This window comes from Podarcis bocagei (genome assembly GCF_964188305.1).
Source record: "Podarcis bocagei genome assembly, chromosome: 3".
NCBI classification, from domain to species: domain Eukaryota; kingdom Metazoa; phylum Chordata; class Lepidosauria; order Squamata; family Lacertidae; genus Podarcis; species Podarcis bocagei.
The window spans coordinates 16909272-16935250 of record NC_138127.1 but is presented as its reverse complement, the minus strand read 5'-3'; the positions used below and the strand labels follow the sequence as shown (position 1 = coordinate 16935250).

General features: G+C 41.3%; 1 protein-coding gene across 1 annotated transcript; it reads right to left on the bottom strand.

Moving 5' to 3' along the window:
- Positions 1-4375: 4375 nt before the first annotated feature.
- On the bottom strand, positions 4376-25337 carry DDX1 (DEAD-box helicase 1). The gene is made up of 26 exons (XM_081189091.1): positions 25240-25337; positions 23493-23544; positions 23047-23110; positions 22546-22575; positions 22192-22288; positions 21627-21674; positions 20772-20855; positions 20383-20466; positions 17873-17949; positions 15671-15743; positions 15510-15586; positions 14946-15060; positions 14672-14810; positions 14464-14524; positions 13843-13941; positions 12878-12967; positions 11853-12041; positions 11172-11223; positions 10497-10643; positions 9620-9711; positions 7996-8068; positions 6854-6926; positions 6732-6774; positions 6305-6400; positions 5081-5201; positions 4376-4688 (listed from the first exon to the last, which is right to left on the bottom strand). Exons 1-26 carry the CDS (start codon positions 25253-25255, stop codon positions 4558-4560), a joined length of 2223 nt encoding a protein of 740 aa, XP_081045217.1. The 5' UTR covers positions 25256-25337; the 3' UTR covers positions 4376-4557.
- Positions 25338-25979: the final 642 nt, after the last annotated feature.

Below are 25979 nucleotides of genomic sequence, written 5' to 3'. Positions count from 1 at the left end.
CTGGCAAAGATAGACTCTTCATATCTGTTAGGACAGGGGTAGCCAATGTGTTGGGAGTCCAACCCATATCAGCGAATGGTCTGGGATAATGGGAGCTGTGGTCCACATTTGGAGGGCACCAGATTGGCTAATTTGGTTGCTAGGATGTGTGGGATGTATCCTCACTGAAGCAGTCAAGTACGTTTTCCTGTTGCCTAGAGTGGACACACAGGGGAATGTGGCTCCAGACAGGGAAGGCTTCCTGTCATACCTGTTCTGGAGCCTCCTCCCCTTGCGTGTCACCAGGTAGATGGGTATGACCAACAGACCCTGTAAAGGGGTTAGCCACGCAGTCATCTTCCTCTTTTTCCATTTTTCTCTTTTCAGACTTCTCTCTTGGATCTCCTCTTCTGGCTCTGAGCCAGCACATGGAGGATGGAAGCCACAAGGTACGAAGACTGAGGCCTAGCTCAGACTTCTTTTCTCTACAAATGTAACTGTAACCACAAGATAAAGCCTGCCTTCAGATTACTGCTGTGAACTGAATGTCAGTAAACTTTACTCTTACTTTTAAAGAAGACTGTCGTGTTATTGTTATTCTAAGAGGGAAATAAAGGGGAAACTTACGAGGAACAATCCAGACTGGATTGCTTAAGGCTTCTAACAAATCCACCAACTTGCTTCCAGCAATCTGCAAGGGAATGTGCTCTGCTGCTTGTTCACTAGCGTGAGGAGGGATAATATTTAATCAATATTTCCTCTCCTACCTTTCTCAACATTCCCACAGGATGACCCAAAAGCAGTGCTAGTCAATACACAGGTATGAGGTCCATCACCTTGAACTGTAGTACTCCCAAGTTGTTTAGCTGTCTTAGGGAGAACGCTCCGTCTAAAGTCCTTTTTTTCTGGCAGCATTTTGCCAGAAGAAAGTCCCCAGAGAATGTACGCTACCTAGTTCTTGACATGGAGAATATTTTATAGCTGTAAACTAAGTGGGACCAGGATCTGAAGGGAATACTGCTCCAAAGAGGCTGGTGGAAATTGTACTGAAGTCTTTCCCTGTGTTTCTGGCAGCAGCAAGGTGGAATAGCCGCTGCTGGAATCTGTTCTGGGAGAGGAAAACAAGGACCTTTCCACTTCTTCTTAGCCCTGTGGTTCTTACGGTAAGTACAGTGACAGCATACAGTGGTACCTTGGTACTCAAACGGCTTGGCTCCCGAACAAATCGGCTCCCGAACGCCGCAAACGCAGAAGTGAGTGTTCTGGTTTGAAAACGTTTTTTGGAAGCCGAATTTCCCATGTGGCTTCTGATTGAGCGCAGAAAACTTCTGCAGCCAATCGCAAGCCGTGCCTTGGTTTTTGAATGTTTTCGGGAGTTGAACGGATTCCCGGAACGGATTAAGTTTGAGAACCAAGGTACCACTGTGCTCCTAACTTTACTCAGAGGTTTGTCCCGCTCTGCTCAAGGGAGGCCCCTTGCAAATGTACTAATTCCAATAGTCCAAAACAGGCTGCCATTTCTTGAATAAGCTCAGACTGATGCACACCAACCCCTATGGGAAAATTGACAATTATGGTAGATAACTGGCGCAAAAACTTAGGATCATGTTGGAAAGAAACCAGCAGGACATACGACAATGTGTGGCAGTGCAACACCCAGCAGGAGTGCTGCAGTTCAGGGCTGCTGCCATCACTCCTGTCTTCCATCAGAATACCGGAAGCAGTTAGGCACTGAAGAATGCTGATTCTTTTCCTCGCATTTAGCTTTCCCCCCAAATGACTCAACATTCCACGGCTTGTGGACCCTCTGAACATGCTCAGGCCTAATTCTCAGCAGCTGGCAAATGCAAGTATGTAAATGTAGCTATGAAAACATCAGAAAGGCAACAAATTAAGGTGCAGGTTTTCTCAGTTAGCAGCTTAAGCAGTGTTTGTGGGAGGTAGATAAAACAGTTTACTAGACTAAATTGCAAGCAGCTACAACATGATTCAACAAGTCAGTTATTAAGCCAGAATTTTATTCTTAACATTGCAGATCTTCGCTCCATACATACAAGCTCTTTAATTAAGAAAATAGCTCGGAGCTACCGATTTTATTATACACGTTAGCATGAAATGTATAACTGTTACCAAGCATGAGTAAACTATCTGAGGCTGTGTTTTTACTCTGAGGAAAAAATGAAACATTAGTGCCATCAAGAGGCAGCTGACAGATTGCAAGAGAGAGAAGGAAATGAATTTTTTTTATTAGGTAGCCCTGGAAAACAGGCTCCAATCAACAAGCCGGAATGCCTGGATCTCTTTATATATTTATAAAGTCTAATTCTACCCTAGGAACCAGCAAAAAAATGACAGATGAATTGCATTCTAATAAATTATGCTTTTTGTTTTAAAGCAGTGCAGTTTGGGGGCTTTGCATGGATTTTCTTTTTGCTAATATGACTCTCTGCCATCTTTCTTTCTGAAGTTCAACTGAAGTGTACACTTATTCTACAATTGACCATGCTTCTTTAAATGACATTTCCATTCTTGTTGTCCCCCCCACCCTTAAACTCATCATCTGTGAACAGAATGGCTCCTTCTGTCCATCAAAAGTTTAGGATTCAGCAGAAGGATCCTGGTGGCTGAAAGGGAGGGGAAAACAAGTTGTTCATATTCTCCCACCCCCCTGCAGCCACCCAGACCACCTCCCATTCTGTTCTGAAGGGCCTTCCAAACCACTGGAATGGTTTTGGGAGGGTTCAAAGGGGAATTCAGAGAAGTTACTTTAAATAGACTTCTGGTGTGGTATTCAATTAAATTTTACCAAGACTGGACCCATTGAAATATTTGGACCTAACTTAGTCACGTTCATTAATTTCACTGGAACTTCTCTAAGTAAAACTTAGTCGAATATCACTCTTTCAGGCTGAAACGTCTTAATGTAGGTACTAAAAGGTCATTAAAAAAATAAATCACAAAACCCTGATTTGGTGACCAGAATGAAGTCTGTAAGTTTGAATCATTCTTCCGTTTCTGGATGGTCCCCTAGAGTCTAGATCAGGCTGGGGAATCCCCAAGTCATTGGACTACAACTCCCATCTTTCCTGACCACTGGCAATGGGGCTGTTGGGCCACCATTTCCCTACCTATGGTTTAAACAGAAGCCTTAACTTTGGCCTGGGAAAGACTGGAGTTCAAGATCCACTTCTGTAAGGGCCACACGGTTTCTCACAGGCTTAGTTTTCAATCTGTAGAAGAAGAATGTTTTGGAGTCCCATTTTTGGCCCAGCCAAGTACAACTTAAGAGGGATCAATTATTGGTGCAGCTTTCACACCAGATGAAAAAAAAAATGCACTTAGCACAAGTGTAGAACTTAAGTCATGTGCAGCAGAGGGCGAAATGAGTCTTCTCTCAGAAAAAATGGCATATTCACTTGAAACAACAAAATGAAACACAGGTACAGTCTGTCTTTATCTTGAAGTGCTTCACACACAAGTCAGTGCTGAAGCTCACACTTCTTCGCATTTGTGTGGAAGAAACTGTGAAGCAGAAAGTTCTAAGAACCCTACCTAAGGATTAAAGAGGTACAGTCTAGACATAGGCTCCCAGTGAGCTAAGTAAGATATTGCTTGAAGTTCTCATTGGAGAAACACTTAAAATGATAGATTCATTGTAGCCACAACTTGCTCCATTCACTTCTCTTATTTATCTGAAGAGCACTGTTCAAAATTCAATTTCAGTGTGTGCTTCCATTAAGATCCTCCTTTTTGGCACCCCTGCTCTCAGCTTAAGCTAGCAATGACATTTAAACGAAATCCTTTGAGATAGATTTTTAAAGTAAAGCAACCACTTCCACATCAGTGCATCTGATAATTCACAGCACTTTTGCTGGGCAAAAAAATAAAAAAATAAAAAAATGCCATTTACAAGATGGCAGGATTTAAGATTTCAGCAAATTTATGGAAACAAAATAAGGGCTACAGACGACATTTTTAAATCTCAAGATTTAGAGAATCACTATATACAGTGGTACCTCATGTTAAGTACTTAATTCGTTCCAGAGGTCCGTTCTTAACCTGAAACAGTTCTTAACCTGAGGTACCACTTTAGCTAATGGGGCCTCCTGCTGCCGCTGCACGATTTCTGTTCTCATCCTGAAGCAAAGTTCTTAACCTGAAGCACTATTTCTGGGTTAGCGGAATGTGTAACCTGAAGTGTATGTAACCTGAAGCGTATGTAACCCGAAGTACCACTGTATACAAATCAGACATGGTTGGAATGCAGCTCCCTTCAGCGTGACCAATGGTCAAGAATGCTGGGACATATATCAATAGCGATCTTGCATTTATGTCAGGTATTCTAAGCATATATCTTGGTAGGGTAGGAAAAACAACAACAATTAAGACGCAAATATATAGTTCTAAGGAGTTCCGTTTTTATTAGATCAATACTAATAGTTAATTCAACAGGGTTTACATTTCTCAGAGACTGCTCAGCATGCAAGATTTGTATATGCAAACGGAGTCCTACTGCTACAGGGATTTTCGCATTTCCAGGCTAGAAGCCTAACACCCAACTCTCACCTCGGCGCCAAATCAAAATGTTCTAAACAGTTGATTGGGAAGGTAACCAAGGTGCAGGAAAGATGTCTGTGCCTCCTTTTCAAGGGATGCCAACTCTTGTACTGTAGGTGCCAAAATATCCACATGGCCTTTATAGGATCCACCTGCCAAAAGAACCAAAGTCTAAATTACACTTGTCCTGCCTACTTGCAGTTGAGCTACAAGAGAATATTGATTATTCCCATCATACTTATTTGTTTAAAAAGACCCTTTGCCCCCTGATGGATGTAATCTAGAGAACTGATTTAGGATTGTGTGGTGGTCAGCAATGTTTCTGAAATAGTAAACCCACATGCTGCTATCAAATCACATTAGGAGATCTGAAGTTTCAAAACAAGCTTGCTGCTCCACTGGGTGTGCAGTATTCTGGGTGCACAGAATAATAACCCACAGAAAATGGAAAGTAAAAAAGCAAGAATAGATTCCAACCAACCAGAAAACCCAGTTCCCTATTCCAAAATGCAGCAAGGTTTCTGTTCAATAATTCTTCACTTACCTCCAGCAGCTCTCCTTTTCCCATAGGTGACTTTACCATCAAAATCATCTACTGGGACTTTTATATCTGGCTCAACCTGCGAAATGGTACAATTCAGATGCTCTTCTACCTCGCCCAGCAGCTAAGGGAAGAGAATACAAAGAAAAACAAAACACAAAGATGGTTCTTGATTCTTCATGGAAGCAAATGCACATTTGAAGTCCACTAACGATCCAATGTTAGCCTCTAAAAGCAATGCTGCTGAATGTAATTCCATTAAGAAACCTGGCCATGTGATTAAGATGGTTGGGTGATGCACACCATTTTATTCATGCCAAGCATGATCCGGTCAAGAGGCTAAGAATGTAAGCTCTGCTGAAATCAATGGGCGATATCCAATGTCCTCCGGGTATAGGGCGGTATATAAATTCAATAAATAAATAAATAAATAAACAAACAAACAAAGCTGAACGAGGGAAATTCTGCCCACTCCCTCTGCAGCAGAATGGGGTGAGGGGTGGGGGCACAGGGGAGAGACTGCAGTGGGAAGGAGAAGACACAATTGGATGCTACCCAATGGGAATTCAAACTTAAGGTCCCTACCAGAGTGGACTGGCAGACTAAACTATTAGACTATGCAGAGAATGGTGAGAATCACTGGGAAAATCAGAAAGCAGGAAGATCAAAACTTCAGTAAAGAATGGGAGAAATTCACACAATATCTTACAGACCACTGTAATCATTTGAATTCTTTAGCATTACACAGACTTTGGATATGATGGAGAACTGAAAAATTAGGAGGACTTATAGTATGCAGATGAAAAGGTTAACTAAAGAACCCATGGAGGGGAGGAGGGAAATCCAGAGATTCGAAAGAATCTTGGGTTTTTTATTTTATTATTATTTGTGATTTTGAGAGTGAATGAATTTGTAAAACCAAATAAAAATAATAATTAAAAAATTCAAACTTAAGCAAGATCATCCCCAGCTTTTAGGAGTTAAGGATGGCACACTCAAATAGAAACATAGTCTTAACACAACCTTCTGCCACTGCATGCAATATTAAAGGCTAGCAAAAGTTGTACACGGGTGTTAGTACTAGCATTTAAAACCTTAAAACAGCTTGGGGAGCCTAGTATTCCAATGGCCGGAGTTTAAAGATCTACCATGAACCCAAGTTGGCCTGATTTTAGAAATGCAAAGGAAGAGAGAAGGGCTTTTAGTGGTACTAGTGAAAAAAGTTACCTGCATCTCATTGTACCAAATGGTGCAACCACCCTCATCCTTCAGTCGAGTGTTATAGCAACCTTTTCCTCGACTGGGGCATGAGTGATACCAAACCTAGGTAAGAAGTTTGAACAACATGTTAGGAGGCAAAACCCATGAGCGTTTAAGCATTATTAAGGAACCCCCCCCCCCTTAAAACATCCAATAAAATGGTAGTATCAAAATTTCTGACTTGACTTTGAGTTAAGTACTATTGAAAGCCTAAATTCTTAATGGCTATGAGGACTGTTCTTTGTGATTTTATCAGCCACTCTGGGGCAACTTTGGATCTGAAAGGTTAGGTATATACAGTGCATTTAGGTGCACAAAATTAAGACAGTAAAAAGACGAAAAGATCTTATTTGCTGTATATTCCCTATTTCCCTCTTGGGAAAGTAGAACTTACCTTTTCTTTTTCTGTTGCCACAAGAGAAATAGCCAGACCCATCCTGAAACACACATACATTTTAGTTAATAGACTCAAGTATAAAAGGAACAAAATGGGATAAGAAAGGTTTGAAAGCATACCGTTCAGCTCTTCCCACTCTGCCAATCCGATGAACGTAGTTCTGTTTTTCATCTGGAAGTGTGACGTTGATAACTGATCAAGGAAAAAGAGTAGACGCTGAGTTGTTTTAAAAAACCCCGTTTGTACACATTTTATTTAGGTGAAATGGATAAATGAAGGAAAACTCCATACATTTTCCATATTACGTTTTTCTATTACCTACCCCACCTGTTTGGCTTTTCCCTTATATGTGTAATGTAACCCAGGAAGGGCTAAGAGCATCAGACAGCGAATTCATCTACATCCATTGACTGGAAGCAGCCCCTCAGGACTTCAGAAAAGTTTTCTTCAGCTCTATCTAGAGATCCTGTGATTAAACCTAGTACCTTTTTCAGGAAAAACAGGTTCTCTATCATTGAAATACAGCCCTTCTTCCAAGTTAAGCATTTTTAAGTTTTGCTGATTTTAATAAAAAATTTCTTCCAGTAGCACCTTAAAGACCATCTAAGTTAGTTCTTGGTATGAGCTTTCGTGTGCATGCACACTTCTTCAGATACACTGGAAGTGTTGCATAGTTTTCTTGCATATTCAGTGGGATACGTGGATTGTAGAGGGTTCTTAATTCTAAGACCCTTGGGTATAATGTCCAGGTTCTTGCATTTAGTAAGAAAGAAGATATCAGTCTGTACCTGTGCAAGTTTCTTGGTGAGGTTGATGGACTTCCATTTCATGCGGCTCAATGTGGTGCCTTCCATGGTTCCAGTTACAGATAGGTAGCCGTGTTGGTCTGCCATAGTCAAAATAAAAAATTCCTTCCAGTAGCACCTTAAAGACCAATTGAGTGTATCTGAAGAAGTGTGCATGCACACGAAAGCTCATACCAAGAACTAACTTAGTTGGTCTTTAAGGTACTACTGGAAGGAATTTTTTATTTTGACTATGGCAGACCAACACGGCTACCTATCTGTAGCTGATTTTAATGTGAAAGAATCAGCCTGTGCCCAACTCTCCCACTGAATTCTATGGGATTTGTGAATGTTTACCTGAAAATGGGTTTGAGCCCCCCTTTTTTTTACCTGACATCAAAGAGAGAGGAATAAATAGGCGTTCAGATTAGCCATCAACAAATAGCTACTTGCTAGTGAGCTTTTTCAGTTCTTACCATAAGGAACACCAGAAATATCAATTCCTCTAGCGGCAACGTCAGTGCAGATCAAGAATCTGACATCTCCTTTCTAAACAAAGAAGTTCGTTAAACAGCCATGTATTTTAAGTTCATTCACATATAACTATTTCAGTTTAAAGGCAAGGCATCACCTACAACTAAAAGACACATTCAAATGAAAGACATGGGGTCAGAGAAAGAGGTGCCTGTCTGTGCACAAATTTAGTGCTTCTATGAATGGAAGGGCCTTTGACCAAATGGAATTGTTAACAGGAGAGCTGTTTTGTTTGTTTGTTGAATGGTTGGTTGGTCTCTCTCTCTCTCTCTCTCTCTCACACTCACACACACACACACACACACACACACACACACCACTTCCAATCCAATTCCCGAGTGTCCCCTTGCCCTCTGGAGATTTCTTTGGGGGGTTGGGGAGCAGGGAGATGGCAAACTAGTGAAAATAAGTAAAAGTTTCCTCCTATTGACAATACCAGGACCACCCTTTCCCTGTGTAGAGTTCTGCTCATGGAATCATAGGCTATAACCCACTCTCCCCAAACCACACTACTGACAACACTGTCCTTATCTTTTTGTACCAGGAATCCTAATGTTTAGCCTACTGCAGAAGCTGCCACCGGACTATGACCAGATATGGGAGCAATATGGGCCCCTGTGGGTTTGCAGTTCCTGAACAGAAGTAATGGTGACTGCTCAGACCAACCACAGTAGTCTTGGTAGATAATACACAGATGCTTCAGGCTCACTGCTTAGGATTCAATGGGGCTTCACTGTCTGCACTGATTGTAAAGTATACTAGTATTATTGAGTGGATGTGTCAGTGGATATGGGTTTTTAATGAAGCCCAAAACTTTGCGGCAGCTTTACCAAAAGGGAAAGAGGAAAAGAAAAATAGGGTATAAAATCTTAGGTAACAGTTCAGCCACATGCAATCCTAGGAACAATTTGAACAGTAATCTATTTGTTCTCTCCTCTTCCTTTATCTTTACATCTCCTGTCTCTGTTTTTGGCTCCCTCTTTTCTTTAAGGATCCCCAGAACTAATTATCCATGATTACTGATTTTTGGTTTTCCCAATAATGATGACTGATTTGTATCATTTGCTGTTTGTTTTTGCTCTCTTTTCATTAGCTCTGAAGCTAAACGAACTAAGAATGAACGAACCATGCATTATTGAGATTTTTGTATTTTCCCAATTACGATGACTGTATTGTTTATACTGCTGTATAAAATAAATAAATAATAAATGATCTAAGGTTACGTGTAATTACTAGACCTGTTCACCCTTTTTCTAGCTGATTACTTCCTTTTTACCAAATGAACTGAAAGAGATTGGCATATTAAATAACCCTTAAATAAGATGCTATTTTAAAAGACTGAACAACAACAACAACAACAACAACAATAATAATAATGACTGAAAGAAGTTCAAGTTGCAATTTAATAGGAAGAAACACAACTACTATTTGTGCTTAGAAGGATATCTTTCCTTTTTTTTCCCTAATAAAAAGCTGTATCTCATAGCCTCACCATTTAAAATCCCCCCTTGAACAAATAATGCTTTACTGGGTTAGCCTATTCAACATCACAGCCCTAACCATTACCTTAAAGCGCTCCAAATTCTGTTTTCTTTCATGAGGCTTTCTGTCACCATGCAAGCAGACACATGAGAACTGATGTCCTTTCCTATCTGGACCTTAAAACCAAACAAAACCAGTATATTAGGACTCTCATTGCTAGTTATGCTAGTTAGGAAGAAGTATGAAAGAGAGCTTTATCTTAAAGCAAACGTGATGTGGCACCAGATTTAAAACAGACAGCTTGCACTGGGGGACAGGCGGAATTTCTTTCTTTGTTTTAGTCTTTTTTAAAAAATCTTTATACAACCTTTGTATTAGATGGCAGTTTTCATGATGGTTTGGTATGACACACTAAGCCAAACTTTGCAGCAAAAGGATCAGAAAAGCAGCGCATCTGCAAGTCAAAGTTTGGCACACTGTGTTGTGTGAAGTGGGCAATATGAAATAAAATAGAAAAACAGAAAATAGGAAACTGAACAAATTTATAAATAGCTGACCAAACTAAGCTGCCATCCAAAGGAACATGCAACAATTCTAACTGCAGACTTCCTCCACTGCCATGCAAATTAACAGAGGAGAGTAACCACATACGGAGATTTTATGGGCAAGTTAGCTTAATTAAAGAAAACTTTAAAAAAGTATCTTCAAGGTAGTTCATTGCTGTGAGGGAGTGTTTTTTTTACAGGGCTGTAACTGAGCTATACCACCAACCACCTCTAGTTCTTTGAGAAGGCGTTACATGTACACAGCAGAAACAGGAGGAAATCTAACCATTATGGAAAATATCCAGGATGAAAAACTACCATTTGGAACCAATCAATCAAACCTGGAGGAAAGATCTGCAAACTGGTATCACCTTGCAAATAGACAAAATGAAGACTAACAGGCATGAAATTACTACCTCCTCCTTGCTGCATGAAGTATTGCTCCATGTTATCACAATCTATCTTGGTTCTGCAGAAGATTATTGCTTGATCCATCTTGTGTTCCTTAATGGCCCGGACAGTGTATTCTCCTTTTAAAATCTTAATCGCTTCTGACCACATTTCTAAAGAAGAAGATAAATTATTCCTACACAGTGTATACACTGCATACACTGAAAAATGACAGTTTATTCTGACACCATGTACAACATTGAATTAAGGCAACTCATTCTTCTAGAATGATAGCCATAGATTTCAACTATGTTCTAAAACTTAATTAAGAAATGCTAGTTAAAAGTTATTAACATTTTCCATTTGGTGAGTCTTATCTTGTGAGAATTTTTTTATGTTACTATACAAAGATTCAGCCCCTTGCTTTGGTTAACTGTAACAAGATCTTAGTACTGAAATAAAGTGATGTTGCTTTATTGATTCATGCAGCTTCTCCTTTACTGAAGAACTCTGCTAAAGCCATTGGCTTCTACAAATACAAAAGCATCAGAGTTGGAAGGGACCCTGATGATCATCTAGTCCAACCCCCTGCAAAGCAGGAATATGCAGCTTTCCCTTATGGGGATCGAACCTGCAACCTTGGTGTTATCAGCATCACGCTCTAACCAACTGAGCTATGTGTGTACCAAATGATTGGTTACCTGCAGAATTAGTACCAGGTCTTGTATTGTCCTTTGCATGCACCTCATCAGTCTGAAAAGTAAAATTTGAAATGTTAAGAGTGACCAAAGGCATTCAGAGCTAATGCAAAAGAATGCAGGGCTGCAGAAAGCAGTCATTTATATTTCACTGTTAAGTAATCCTTAAAAACAGTTATCTGCAGCCACATGGCTTTGTAGCCCAATCTTAAGGTTGAGATCGAAATGATGCAGCCAAACACAGGCATCCAGGTCTCAGAATTGTTCACAACAACCCCCCCCCCCCCACAAAATACATAATAAAAACAAGAACAACCCAATAATCCCCTCCAACACATTTTATTTGAGGATCAGCCACAGGGAGATTTGGATGTGAGAGGAGTCCACACCAAACCTCCCAACCTCAGTAAGGAAATAGGACATTATTACAGTAAAATAAAAAGGTTGCAAGGCCCACCACACATCCTACAATATGTCCAATGAATTTTAAGTTCCTGAACTACATTTCAAGCTGAAACAGGCATTTCACAACAATGTTCTTAACATTCATAATCTGAGTTATGGAATCCCATTTCTTTTGTCCTTTATTCCACAATTCCAACTTAAATGTTTGTGTGCACCTTGAAACCATATTCCGGAATCTTTAAAAATTCTGTCTATTCCAATATATTTTGTACTACTTACCCTGATGTGATTTTTACCAATCTTTTCCCAGTATTTGTCATTTTTGGGATTTACAGGGACAACAACATGGTGCACTGTATCCGGGACAGAATCCTCTCCTTTCAAATCTACCCAAGTGGGGAAGTGCATGATCTTTTCAGATAATTTCTTCACGTCAAACGAATGCAGAGTTGCAGAACACACAATCACCTAGAAACAACAACAAACAAGCAGAGATGAAAAGGGTAAAGACCTTTACAGTTGCTTGCACATGTCACAAGCCCCTCTGTGCTTACAGTTCTCTACTTCTGTCAATCTGTAAAATTTACAAAATAAATATTTTTTAGTCAAGACAAGTACTGGCAGAAGCATCAGCTACTCAGCCATTTATATCTGGTGAAGGGGGAGTGACGTACGGGAAATCTTCACATTAAGAACTCAGGCATTTGGCAGAATGCCTAGACAAGTCATTGTAAGGTACATGCATGCTTAAGAACAACACTGGGACATTGATGTATTATGCTCCACTGAAATGCAGACAAATAAATGAGTAAATGCAAAATCTTGCTATTGCATACTGTGTGTGTAAAGTCTTCCATCCATAACGGTTAGCCTTGTGGCGCTTGAGTATGAGACAGAAAGAAAAGAAAGAGAAGGAAGAAGCCAGCAAGGCTTCCCAACAATCCTATTTTTTCTGGAAGTATGGATCAATTTCTTGCTAGCGTTACTTTCCTTGCTTTTGCTTTTCATGCACTGCCAAACAGCAGGAACCTGAGGACACCATCAATTTGAGTAGACACTTGGAAGTGTTCTCAGTTTATGTTGACCCTTCACACTATTTTATTATGAAATATATTATTTCAGCTAGAGCAATAGAAACTAAATTGTGCAAGTTCCTAGTTCCTAGTGGCTCAGAAAACGTTGTGCACAGTTATTAGGTTTCCTTAGAGATGGTGAAGCTTGAGCAAACAACATTTGGTACATACAACAGCTATGCTAAGTTTTGGGGAAAGGTCAACTAGGAAACCTTAAAGCAAACCTCTTACCTGCAGCCTCTTCCCATCTGAAGTTATCTGAGGAATCTGAGAATGAATTCTGTTTATGAAATCGGAATACCCCTGGCTGAGAAGGCCATCCTGTACAAAAAGAGTATTACACAGTCTCATTAAGGTATCTTACCCACATGCTTTAAAGCTGAAATAAAAGTATGTAGTAGATCCAACTATTCAACGAACAGTCCTCCTGACTAATTACAGGGGTTCGCTAAACCCATCAACTCCTCCTCTGGTTAGAATGGCTATGAAGGTATTTTGACAGATGAAAATGTGAGCAGGGGCAGATGGAAGTCATCCGCTGACCAGTTGCAATTCTCTTATGTGTTCTGCACTCACTTTGAGAGTCAGTTACAGGTAGGTAGCTGTGTTGGTCAGCGGCAGTTGAAACAAAATAAAAAAATTCCTTCCAGTAGCACCAAAAAGACCAACTAAGTTTGTTATTGGTATGAGCTTTTGTGTGCATGCACACTTCTTCAGATACCAAGAATCTGAAGAAGTGTACATGCACACGAAAGCTCATACCAATAACAAACTTAGTTGGTCTCTAAGGTGCTACCGGAAGGATTTTTTTTATTTTGAGAGTCAGATTAGAAGGGGCTCAGAAAACCAATGGTAGTTGGAGGCATACTAGGCTATTTTGAGTCACGGGATCTTGTAAGGACACGCAGGGTCCCAACTTTCAAGAGCTTGTCTGCCCCATGCATTTGCCAACAAGTCACATAGACCAGAGTCCCAAGCATAAGCCACAGCGCTGGCTGAGGGTTGGCATCCAACTGATGTCTCTTCCCTTCTGTCAGGGAAGGAATTTTCGACAATTCCTCAACACTGCTGTTCCCTGGAAGGCCAACAAGCCTCACATATTTTGGGAGAAGGCTCCCAGAAAGAGGGGTAATTCATCAGTGTTGTATATAACTTTTTCAAATATGCTATTCAAAAAAGAAGTTCTATACACTTACAGCCTCATCAAGAACCAGGAACCTAACTTGCGATAAAGTCAGTTTTCCGGTTGACACGAGATCGTCTAGTCTTCCAGGAGTTCCCACAACTATGTCTACCTGTAAAATGTAAATAGTGTAATAGTACACTGTGTTCATGCCAAAATATGAAAACACTAACATTTGGAATGTAGCCTAAAGAAGTATTTCTCTTTCAACCATTTTAGATTATGTCTGAAATACACTGTGTACACACTGAAATTATTGCTTAGATAAAACTTTTATGGTCTTTTAAAGGTCTATACAAATATTGCAAGAGAGGCATTAACTGTACATAGAGCCTTCCAGACTCTTAACTGCTTTAAAGCAGTTTTATGTTGCTTTTATTTACTCCCAAAAATTATAGACTAGTTTGAACCACACACAGCCACAAAGCACTTTCCACTTCAATAAACAATTCACCAATCAAAATAATACCAAAACATAATCTTTTGTGTTTCCATAGATATCGTGCAATGGAAAGGCCATTCATTTTTTTTTAAAAATACACTCTCACTAGAGTTCATCTGTGCACCCGTTTTTTTTAAAAAGAGATAGATATGTTTGTAGATATAATGCAAACTAAGAGCAATTAAAACTTACCCCTTGCTCCAATACAGAAAGTTGTTCTCTTGCAGCAACTCCACCAATAATTAGAAGTTCCCTGAAAGCAAATACATTAAATTACATTTCGTGCTGTGAAATCATCTTATCCAACCAGAGTAAGAGATGAGCATGATTGTGTATGGAATCATGGGGATTTCAGCGGCACCCACTGTCCCAATTTCCCCTAGTCCCAATTTCATTGTACCTTAATTTAGGATTATCCACGTATTTTTTGAATTGTTTCACATTGTTCAGCGTTTGCTCTGCCAGTTCCCTGGAAGGTTCCACAATCAAGGCTTTGGGAGCATTCGGCTGATTCTTTGTTTGTGCTACTTGCGCACTTCCTGAAATAGGAAATGTTGAGAAAGTTCCCTTAGTACTGAGCTGACGACTGGACACATATTTTTTAGCTTTTAACTTTATGTGATATGACATTTTTCTTATGGCAGCTCCTACACCTGAGCATCCCCCAAGCGTACCTGCATGCTGGGATTTCACAGAGTTGCCCTCGGGAGCCTTATCAAGAGCAACAAAGCCGTCTTTGGGTGGAAATTTAAAGTCTTCTTCGCCGAAGTTGAATTTCAATTCAGCGTTCTAAAAGAATACACACAACATAAAAGCTTGCATAAAGATTGTCAATGGGAATTTATAGAAAAGTCACGTAATGTTTGCTGCAAGTTAAAGGTGAGGTGTTAAAACTAGCTCTTTAAGGAAAAGCGGTTCACCTGTTTAGAGCATCAGTAAGGCAGGTTTCATCTTTAAACACCGACAGCCTACTTGAAATAGAAAAGTATTTTTTGCCAGCACGCTGACATTACCCAAGGCCCTGGATCCAAAAAAGCTCTGTCGCTAGTTCCATGGAAGCTTAGGACCTGAACTTTCCAGCAGGACCTTTCACATTGTGCCACATGGAACTTCTGGAAGTTCCATAAGCAACGCTTGATAAAACGGAAGGAGGGTCCAGCATGATAGAAGCAGAGTATGCATCTTTTTTCAATCGGTTAGAATGAGTCTCGTGTGCTTTGGGAAAAGTCAGAAATTACCTTGAGGACACAGGCTGCAAAGAGTGCTTGGTTCTTTAAGTGCTGTGGGATTTCAAACGCAAGTCCAAGGTCCTTGCCTGGGGGGGAATAAAGCATTATGTTGATTTTTTTTATGAATCTAACCCATTACTTAAATGGGGGGAGGGAAGTAGACCGCTTACCATTTTTGGAGAACATGATCTGCCCTTTATCAACATCTACATAACAGCCGATTGTGTCATGCATAGTGAATTCCTACCAAAAGAAATAATAATGATAATAAAATTAAGGAGGTTGATTGAAAATAGTATGTTTCACAGGAATATAAAGCATCAGCAGTTGTATGGAGTACATTGTGTACTTATCACAATGGCTTAAATAGTTTTGGCTTGGATACTGGAAAGTGCAGGAGTGCATTGGTAGGAGGAGATTTTCCCGCTTCTGGTCCCTCGGCCAGCCTCCTCCCTGTATCTATATTCTGAAAAGAAAGGCTGTGCCCAGAAGAGGTGAAGGTCACTGAAAATTGAGTGGAGGCACATTCTATGAGCAGGAGCTCCCCTCTGCTCACTGAAGGTGCCTCTGCCCTATTTTCAGCGGACCTCATTCTGCATCACCACAGCTCATTCCATTCAGGATGCTCCCCTAATTCTCAGGAGAAGTGTTTTTGTTTTGAGGGGGGGAGGTGCTCCTGGGTAAGAGGAACAGGAAAGTCTCCTTCCACCAACTCCCTTCCAACAGCACTTCACTGGATCCAAGCCTTTTGTAAAGAGTTATGGATCACACAAAAGCATTATATATAAATATTAAAAAATCAACTCAATGGAACAAATTTTATCAGTTATATTGTAATGAAGACAGAACTGCTACTGCCATCAAAGCTATTAGTTCCACCCTCAGGCATGCTTGTTTTAATTATTGTTGGCCACCTTATCATTTTAGAAGGTGGACATAAAGTGAAATAAAGTATCTCTAATTATAAATACTGAATTTTGTTGGAGGTGTAAAATAAACTTGAAGAATACCAGTACCCGCCAGCTTCCAACACACACCATGGAGGAGGTTTAAGATGGATAACGCAACTGCTGAAGATCTCTAGATTGTGTAAATTAGTTGGGAGTTATGGATTTTCAGGGGAAGCAAAACCACACACGACTATTTGGTCAACTGGTAGCCACCAGAAAAGTCTCACTGCAGCAGCGGACACTCAGTGGCTTCTCCAATGAAACAAACATGAGCATATGATGCCATAGCAAGGATTTCCATTTCAGCTTATCACTGCAAACACTCCAAATGCAACATTTCAACTGGAATGTCAGAAGTGAATGCATACAACCAACCCAATTCAGCGTGTTGTCGCTAACAATTACTATGGGTAGGCTATTCTCATGACTACCACATGCCCTGTCCAAGTTAGCTAAAGTCCAACAGTTATACTCCACAGAAAATTAATGCTCATTGAACCAAACATCACCATGCACATTTCTGTTAAAAGCATGTGTACTTTCCTCCCTTTGAGAGCTACATGAATTTAACCTACATTTATGTACAGTGGTGCCTCGCAAGACGAAATTAATTCGTTCCGCAAGTCTCTTCGTCTTGCGGTTTTTTCGTCTTGCGATGCACGGTTTCCCATAGGAATGCATTGAAAATCAATTAATGCGTTCCTAGGGAAACCGCTTGCCAGGCTGGCGGTGCGGAGAAGGGCTTTTCTCCGCACCGCAAGCCTTCAGGACAGGTACGGGAACAGAGGGGAAGGCGCGCAGCGTGGGAGGAGGGTTTTTCCTCCCCACCGCCAACATTCAGAACAGTATTCTGAATGTTGGCGGTGGGAAGGAAAACCCTCCTCCCACCCCAAGTCTTCAGGAAAGCCATCCGATGCCACGGGGGGGGGGGAGGAGGCTTCCCCCCCCGCCCGGCATCGGAGCTTTGTTCCGATGCCGCGCGGGGGGGGGGGGGGAGGAGGCTTTCCCCCCCGCCCGGCATCGGAGCTTCGTTCCGATGCCGCAGGGGGGGGGAGGCCCCCCCCGCCCGGCATCGGAGCTTCGTTCCGATGCCGCGCGGGGGGGGGAGGAGGCTTCCCCCCCCGCCCGGCATCGGAGCTTCGTTCCGATGCCGCGCGGCGGGAGGAGGTCCGAGGACAGTGGGGAAGACGCGCTGCGCTTCCCCGCTGTCCCGGAGATTTCCCTATGGGCTGTCGTCTTGCGAGGCAAGCCCATAGGGAAATTCGTTTTGCGAAGCGCCTCCAAAACGGAAAACCCTTTCGTCTAGCGGGTTTTCCGTCTTGCGAGGCGTTCGTCTTGCGGGGTACCACTGTATTTCATTGTTGGTTCACCACAACATTTAATCATTCTATTCTTTGGTAAAATGGAAAAAGAAAAACATACCTCCCCATAACTATCAAACTGTTTGTTATGAGATTTCTTTCCAGTTCCACCATAGCCAAAGCCAAACTTGTCTGTACCTAACAACAACAACAAATCATAAAACAATATAAATTATTTCTTTAAATATTAGAATCAAACAGTTCTCCACTATCTCCTAACTATACTTTTGAAAGATAAGCAAAAAAATTAAAATATTTTTTTTTGAGGGTTCATAGCACAGCAGCGACCATGCTATAATGCAGCAGACCATATACTTTTTGGATTGCTGTCACACTAGAAATTTGCTGTCCTCTTTAAAAAAAACCCTTTGAGAAAAGGACAACAAAAGTTCTTTAAACTGTGCACTACTGATGAGCATCACACTGAAACTGGGAGAGGTTTCTGAACCCTCCATGAAAGCAGCCTCTTTCCCCAGTAATATTCTGCACCTCTTCTGCTGGAGAGAAGTGAGGAACAGATCCCTGGCAAAAGGGCAACAAGGCTGCCGGTCTCTCACCGGTCCAGTGCTACACAGTTGATTACTTGCAGAAGAGTGTGTATGGGGATGCACACCCACATTCTACCACAACTAGTGATGCGTAAGTAATGCAAAGCAAAAAATCTTGCTATGAAGTGCTGGGAGACAAGAAAAACCGCAATTCAGAGTAAGAACGACAAGCAGGCTTTGCTTACTCTGTTAGATCAGGTATTAAAATCTGACTGAAGTTGCTGTGATGTTGCCACAGTTATTACTGATCCCTGATCAGATGCTCACATAAGTAAAACAAAGGCTGAGAATGGTACTAAAGCAGCCACATATCAGATCTGCAAAAATGGCAGGCAATATTATTAAGGTAGTATGCCTGCATAGGAAAGCATATTCCGTGTCCCCTAAATATTTGAATGTCAAAATTTGGTGCAGCTCTGCAGATGATCAGTTTTAGATTATTTTATGGAATGAACATAACAATATGTTCCAGTCGGGATTCAGTCGGGATTCAGGCCTCATCATGGGACTGAAACTGCCTTGGTCGCACTGGTTGATGATCTCCGGCGGGCTAGGGACAAAGGTGAGAGCTGTTTCCTAGTTCAGCTGGATCTCTCAGCGGCGTTCGATACCATCGACCATAGTATCCTTCTGGACCGTCTTGAGGGGCTGGGAGCTGGGGGCACTGTTATACAGTGGTTCCGCTCCTTCCTCCTGGGCCGTGTTCAGAAAGTGGTGGGGGGGGGGATGAGTGTTCAGACCCCTGGGCTCTCACTTGTGGGGTGCCTCAGGGTTCTGTCCTCTCCCCCATGCTTTTCAACATCTACATGCGGCCGCTGGGAGAGATCATCAGGAGGTTTGGGCTGGGTGTTCATCAGTATGCGGATGATACCCAGCTCTACCTCTCTTTTAAATCAGAACCAGTGAAGGCGGTGAAGGTCCTGTGTGAGTGTCTGGAGGCGGTTGGAGGATGGATGGCGGCTAACAGATTGAGGTTGAATCCTGACAAGACAGAAGTACTGTTTTTGGGGGACAGGAGGTGGGCAGGTGTGGAGGATTCCCAGGTCCTGAATGGGGTAACTGTGCCCCTGAAGGACCAGGTGCGCAGCCTGGGACTCATTTTGGACTCACAGCTGTCCATGGAGGCACAGGTCAAATCTGTGTCCAGGGCAGCTGTTTACCAGCTCCATCTGGTATGTAGGCTGAGACCCTATCTGCCTGCGGACTGTCTCGCCAGAGTGGTGCATGCTCTGGTTATCTCCCGCTTGGATTACTGCAATGCACTCTACGTGGGGCTACCTTTGAAGGTGACTCGGAAACTACAACTAATCCAGAATGCGGCAGCTAGACTGGTGACTGGGAGCGGCCGCCGAGACCATATAACACCGGTCTTGAAAGACCTGCATTGGCTCCCAGTACATTTCCGAGCACAATTCAAAGTGTTGGTGTTGACCTTTAAAGCCCTAAACGGCCTCGGTCCAGTATACCTGAAGGAGCGTCTCCACTCCCATCATTCTGCCCGGAAGCTGAGGTCCAGCGCCGAGGGCCTTCTGGCGGTTCCCTCATTGCGAGAAGCAAAGCTACAGGGAACCAGGCAGAGGGCCTTCTCGGTAGTGGCGCCCGCCCTGTGGAATGCCCTTCCAGCAGATGTCAAAGCGATAAACAACTACCTGACATTCAGGAGACATCTTAAGGCAGCCCTGTTCAGGGAAGTTTTTAACGTGTGATATTTTGTTGTATTTTTGGTTTTTATGGAAGCCGCCCAGAGTGGCTGGGGAGGCCCAGCCAGATGGGCGGGGTATAAATAATAAATTATTATTATTATTATTATTATTATTATTATTATTATTATTATTATTATTAATATTTTTAATGAAATCTTATGTCCTTTAGCCTGATTTCTAAGCTTGAGCAGAGAATCCCACACCCCAGCATTGTAGTTATTTCGTTGCAATAAGAAGGGATGCCCTTAATGAGCAAGAAGAATCAGTGACTGCTAGCAGGTAACCTAGATTTCAGCATAGTTCCTTATGTAAATACTCACCCAAATCTAATGAGGCTTGCATAGAGGACCACCCGACTCTGCATAAACCCTGGTCACGACAGGATACTTCATAATAATACTTCCCTAGAACATTTTAGAAACATTTACATGTAACTAATTTCAGCTTCGCTAACTTTTCGATAAAGAAGAGATATATTTGACGTAATATTAAAAATAATCATTTCAATTGACACAAACAAAAAGTTCTTTTATTCTCAAAATGAAGTAGCCAACTGGGTGATGTTGGCTACCATGTAAAAATGCCTGTTTGCCTAAATCTGTAGTCAGTATTCTGAAGGCAGACAAGAATGTAAATGTTTATTCAGGGCATTCTTATTTCAAAAACGAACTTTACATATGCACACAAACACTGATGTAGTTTTTGGTACCTTTAGTCACGCCTTTTGTTGATCGGCATCCATGCCATTCTTTGATCTCCCTGCTTTGGCAGCACAGACCATCAGACCCAATAGCTGAACAACAGAAAGGACACATCTGAAAACCCCAAAGACCTCTTACAGTCGCAGATACAAAATACCAGCTTTATGTGAAGACAGCAAACATTGCAAAAAATAGCTGTGTACAAACTCTCGTAAGAAAAACAATGAAGCTATGGATATGTGTAATTATGTCCTTGTGTTGACGAAGTTAAAGCATCATCTGACAAGAATCAAATACATCCTTCAAAGCTGTTCTATCAAATGTTTTGATTCCACTGAAAGTAGCTCAGAAGTAAAAACTGTAGCAAACAAGTTTAAAAACAACAACTACTACTATACCCACTTTCAACCCCCCTCAAAAAAACTCGCATGGTAACATTTTGTAGACATTAAGCAAATTACAACTCCAAAGACTCAACCTATCACCCTCTCATGATCTTTGAACAGTTTTAAAATCTGCAATGGCATCTTCATATCACATGAAGATCTCCTCTTTTTTGTGTAAGTGCTAAGACCTAGAGGAATATGTACCCCATGTCCAATCTGCTATGCTTATACATACTGTTGGAATTCAAATAATAATAATAATAATAATAATAAACAATAGTTGAGTTTCTCTAGTGACATCAATGGGGAAAATTTAATTTGGTTATATGTGCTGTCATTCCTCTAAAGATCAGAAAGATCTTTCTTCAGATCATCTTAACTCAGACCCAAGCCATAGTGGTGAAACGTACCTAAGTTTTGGGCTTGATTTTCAGCTAGTTACTGTTTCATTGCTAGAAAAGTTAGTATCAAACTTACCAAAAGCAGATCCTCTGTCATATGGATTCATTTGCCATTTGTTGAGCACTGTTGAGAAGAAGAAGAAAAAACAGCTATGCCATATAGTACTATGAAGTGGTAAGACACCACAATTCTATTTGTTGAACAATTACAGCATGTTTGGCAGGTGTCTTCATATAAAACATCCCTAGATTCAAACCACTGGGATTTACATACTACACAGATTACTGATATCACAATGGAAATAAAATTGTGATATTAAAAATATTAATTCCACTGACTGCAATTCTATTTATTGATTACTGTATTATTTTTATTTATAATTAAAGTTGCCAGTTATCCTCTTTAACTGAGTGACTATCACATGAAGCTAAAACAGGGAAGGAATATAGGAGGCAATCAACATAGCAGAAGTTTGCAAAAATGATAATTAGTTCAAAAATACAGCTATTTTTGTAGATTATGCATTCAACTTGCCTACCATTGGCACAGTTTCAAATATACAAGCAAACTATGATTGTAAAATTCAACTTGCATCAGGTTTCAGGTATTGGGACAGTGAATGTTTTAGAAAAAGGCTTACCTCCTCCACCAGTTTTTATAGTGGTTTTTCCTTTTTTGCCTTCCTGTTGGTCCTTAAGAGTTTCATAAACAATCTGAATAACTGGGATGCTGAATGCCTGAAATATGAAGTTGCTTATTTAAATTATACAATCTGAACCAATTGTTTTCTTCTAGACTCTGGTTTCAAAGTGCTTATGATTAAACAAAGGAAAAACAAATGTTCAGTTTCTGAGTACTCTAGGTCACCATGCTAACAAAACTTTCAGGATCTATTGCTATTTAATGGAGTGCTTTAAACTTAAGATAAAACTGCCCACAACCTGAACGTATATCCAAAAATTGTTTTATAGTTAAGAACGTAAATTTCACTTACACCAGTTTTTCCACTCCCAGTTTCTGCAGCCTGTGTAGAAATGAGATTTGATAAGAAAATTAAGATACAATGGTTACATGTACAGCAATTAAATCACAAGTTTAATCCCTTTGTGTTATTAAAATACTGGGAGAACTCTCCCCCATATTTATTGAATAATAAAATAATACTCAAACATACAGTCTGTTCTATGTGGGTATCAAGAGTAGCAGCTAAGGCATAATGTGTCACATACATACAGAATGAAGAGCAGTAATTTCAAAAGGGATTTGATTTTATGCACTGTCTTCTAGCAACCTTCCTTCTCCATGTGCTCATTACTTCTGAGTAAGCATGATTATCATAGTGCTGCACAAATAATGAGGATCATAGGGAACAATGCTATCTATAAGACAGACAGAACATTACTATCTATAAGACAGACTGTGGCAGTATTATTTTATTTTAATTTATATATTGCATACAAGTCAGAATGGCTTCTGTGTTTACAAATATACATACCATAAGTACATCACCACCTCCTAAAATTAACGGGATGGACTCTGCTTGGATATCTGTAGGAAGCCTACAAGAAAAGGATAACAAAGCCCAAGCTGTGGCATTTATCAGGGTGTTCATAAAAGAAAAACAAGAATGTTGCAGGGGAAACCCCTGCTCTTGATTTGCACAGTGCTGTGATACAAGAACTGCAATACTAAAATTAGCTTTGTACATGCATTTTACAATCTGAATCAGATTACTTGTTTTTGCATATTTGGTGCTTGATTCAAACACCAGTTTTTCAGCAGAAGTTATTCACAGGTATTCACCACACAAGCATGGTAACTTCACTATCATAAGTAATTTCCATTGAAACATGGCAAGATTTCCAGAAGAACCATTTGCAGTATTATTGATTACAACCCTGGAAGGCTACACATAAATGGGTGTCTGTGTGTCATACTTACAACCAGTCCATCTCTTCCACAGCTTGAGCAATTTCTGGCATCACACCCATCTCTGCAAGAAAATTAAACAAAGAGAAGTGTTAGCAGTCCCATGTTACGAGGGGGGAAAAAAGTAGGAGAACCATGTATGCCACCTTGAGCTTCTTGAAGGAAAAGTCAAACTATATAAATGCAATAACGAAAAGAAGAAGAAACACAGCAAATCCTAAGTATGTATACTGAAAAGAAAGGAGAATTATATGCAGTGAGACTTACTCCTATGTAAACATGCATAGAATCATAGAGTTGTAAGGGACCCTGAGGCTTGTCTAGTCCAATCCCCTGAAATGTAGCAATCTCCACTAAAGAACTCAAGACAGATGGTCACCCAACCTCTGCTTAAAAACCTCTAAGGCAGGAGAGTCCCCCACCTCTCATGGGTGTTTGCTCCACTGTCGCGCAGCTCTTATAGCCAGAAAGATTCTGACTAAACACCAGGCAGAACTATTTCCTTGTAACTTGAATTCATTGCTTTGGGTCCTACCCTCCGGAGCAGGAGAAGGCAAGCTTGCTCCATCTTTCATGTGACAGCCTTTGAGATGTTTGACAATGGCTATCATGTCTCCTCTTTTCCACACTAAATATATCCAGCTCCCTCAACTGTTCCTCATAAGGCTTGGTTTCCAGACCCTGCATCCTCTTGGTCGCCGCCCTCTGCACACATTCCAGCTTGTCAACACCCGTCTTAAACTGTGGTGCCCAGAACTGGACACGGCACTCCAGGTGTGGTCTGGCCAAGGGTCGAGCAGGACTATTCCTTTCCTTCAACCTGGGCACTAGACTTCTGTTGATGCTGCCTAGAATAGCGTTAGCCTTTTCAGTGTTTTCATGCTGGCAGCATTAAGATAAATTCAACCGTGTAAGTAAGTGTTGATGGATGTAATAATGGAATACTAAACGGTATAGTTTTTGTAAAATATGCAGGGATTTAGTATATGTAAATAGAACCATGGAAGGAGAAGCAGGGAAGTCATTGATATCTTAAGGATATATAAACGAGTACTTTAAATTGTAAAATCCGAAACCAGCATGATCAAGTATTCCAAAAGGACTGGAGTAAATTTATACTAAAGATTACTGTAAGCAATTAACATCACTAACAGGGTTGTCTGAAGACTTGTCATGAGAAATTTTCTATCTTTCTATTTTTATTTAAATTTTGAGCTAATTTGTAATGAGTGTAATTAGAATTGGAAAACGTTCAAAATGCAGTGATATAAAGGTTAATGTTGAAAGCCATGAGGCAGGAGGGAAGGAAGTCGATAGGCTCTAAAGAGCCAAAGCGGTAAAGTCGATAATGATGATGTTGATGTATAATATTAAATGGAAAATTAAAAAAAAATATATATATTAAATTGTAAAACAGAAAATTTAATAAAAATATATATAGTCTTAGCTTTTATTTTCTTTTGCTGTAGCATCATCACAGTTTTGCTCACGTCCAGCTTGCAGTGCCTACGAAGACCCCTGGATCCTTTCCACCGAGGCCAAGACAGGTGTTCCCTTCCATTTGGGATCCAGCTGGATCCCAACCTTTCTGGGTCGAAAGCGGCCTGGCTCTTACAGGAATGAAGGGGCTCCCCGGAATCCGGGGTGGGGCTAAAGCTTTGGAGTCCAAGCGGAACCCAGAGGCAGGCAACTCGTCCCCCCCCCCCAAGCTGCCGTTCTTCCTCCCGCCTCCCCATTTTCCCCAAGCTTCTCCACGTACCTGAAAAGGCCGCCATGTTCGCGTGTCTGCCGGCAACGCCTGGGCAGCAGTAAAGGGCAGGACGCGTCACTGGGCTCACGGCGCCTGCGCACTCCCCATCCCCGTGCCCACCACTTTAGTCCTCCGGTCCGCAACGCCGGCCGCTCAGGCGAGGTTCCGCTCGAGGCAGCAGGCCCTGGAAGCTGCGCGTACAAACGCCTTCATTACAAAACCCGTTTACTGAGGAGCGGGCGCTGTTTTTAAGACGAAGGTGGCCCAAGCCGTTTTGCCTGCCCTGCTTCCTCGGTAACTGGCCTGTTCGCCAGCGTGCTTTCTTTTGCTTCCCCTTGCGAGGAATGACAAGGAGGAAACTGGATGGCATTTGGAAGGAACCAATGCATCGCCCACTGGATATGCCTTTTAGGGACTTATAAATGAAATGAATCCCAGGGTAGATTCCACACATATGTGAAATTCTTTTTTTTTAAACGTTTTGAAAAATACAATGGGTTTTGCATAGCTCCCTACCGTCATCTGGTGTCACGTTTGTATATTGCACTTTGCAACACATTTAAAATGTTTTGTTTGCAGCTGTGCAGCTGAGTCCCAGAGTACAGGGCTGCGTGGACCCTTGAGAAAAATGCCTGAACAAGCCGAAATCATTCCACTATTACCCCTTTCTTAGCTTATTCGTGCCCAGAACCCGTTTGGGAAAGAGAGCAAGGGTTGGCTGTGCAAGGCCAATTTCTGACCTGTCCAAA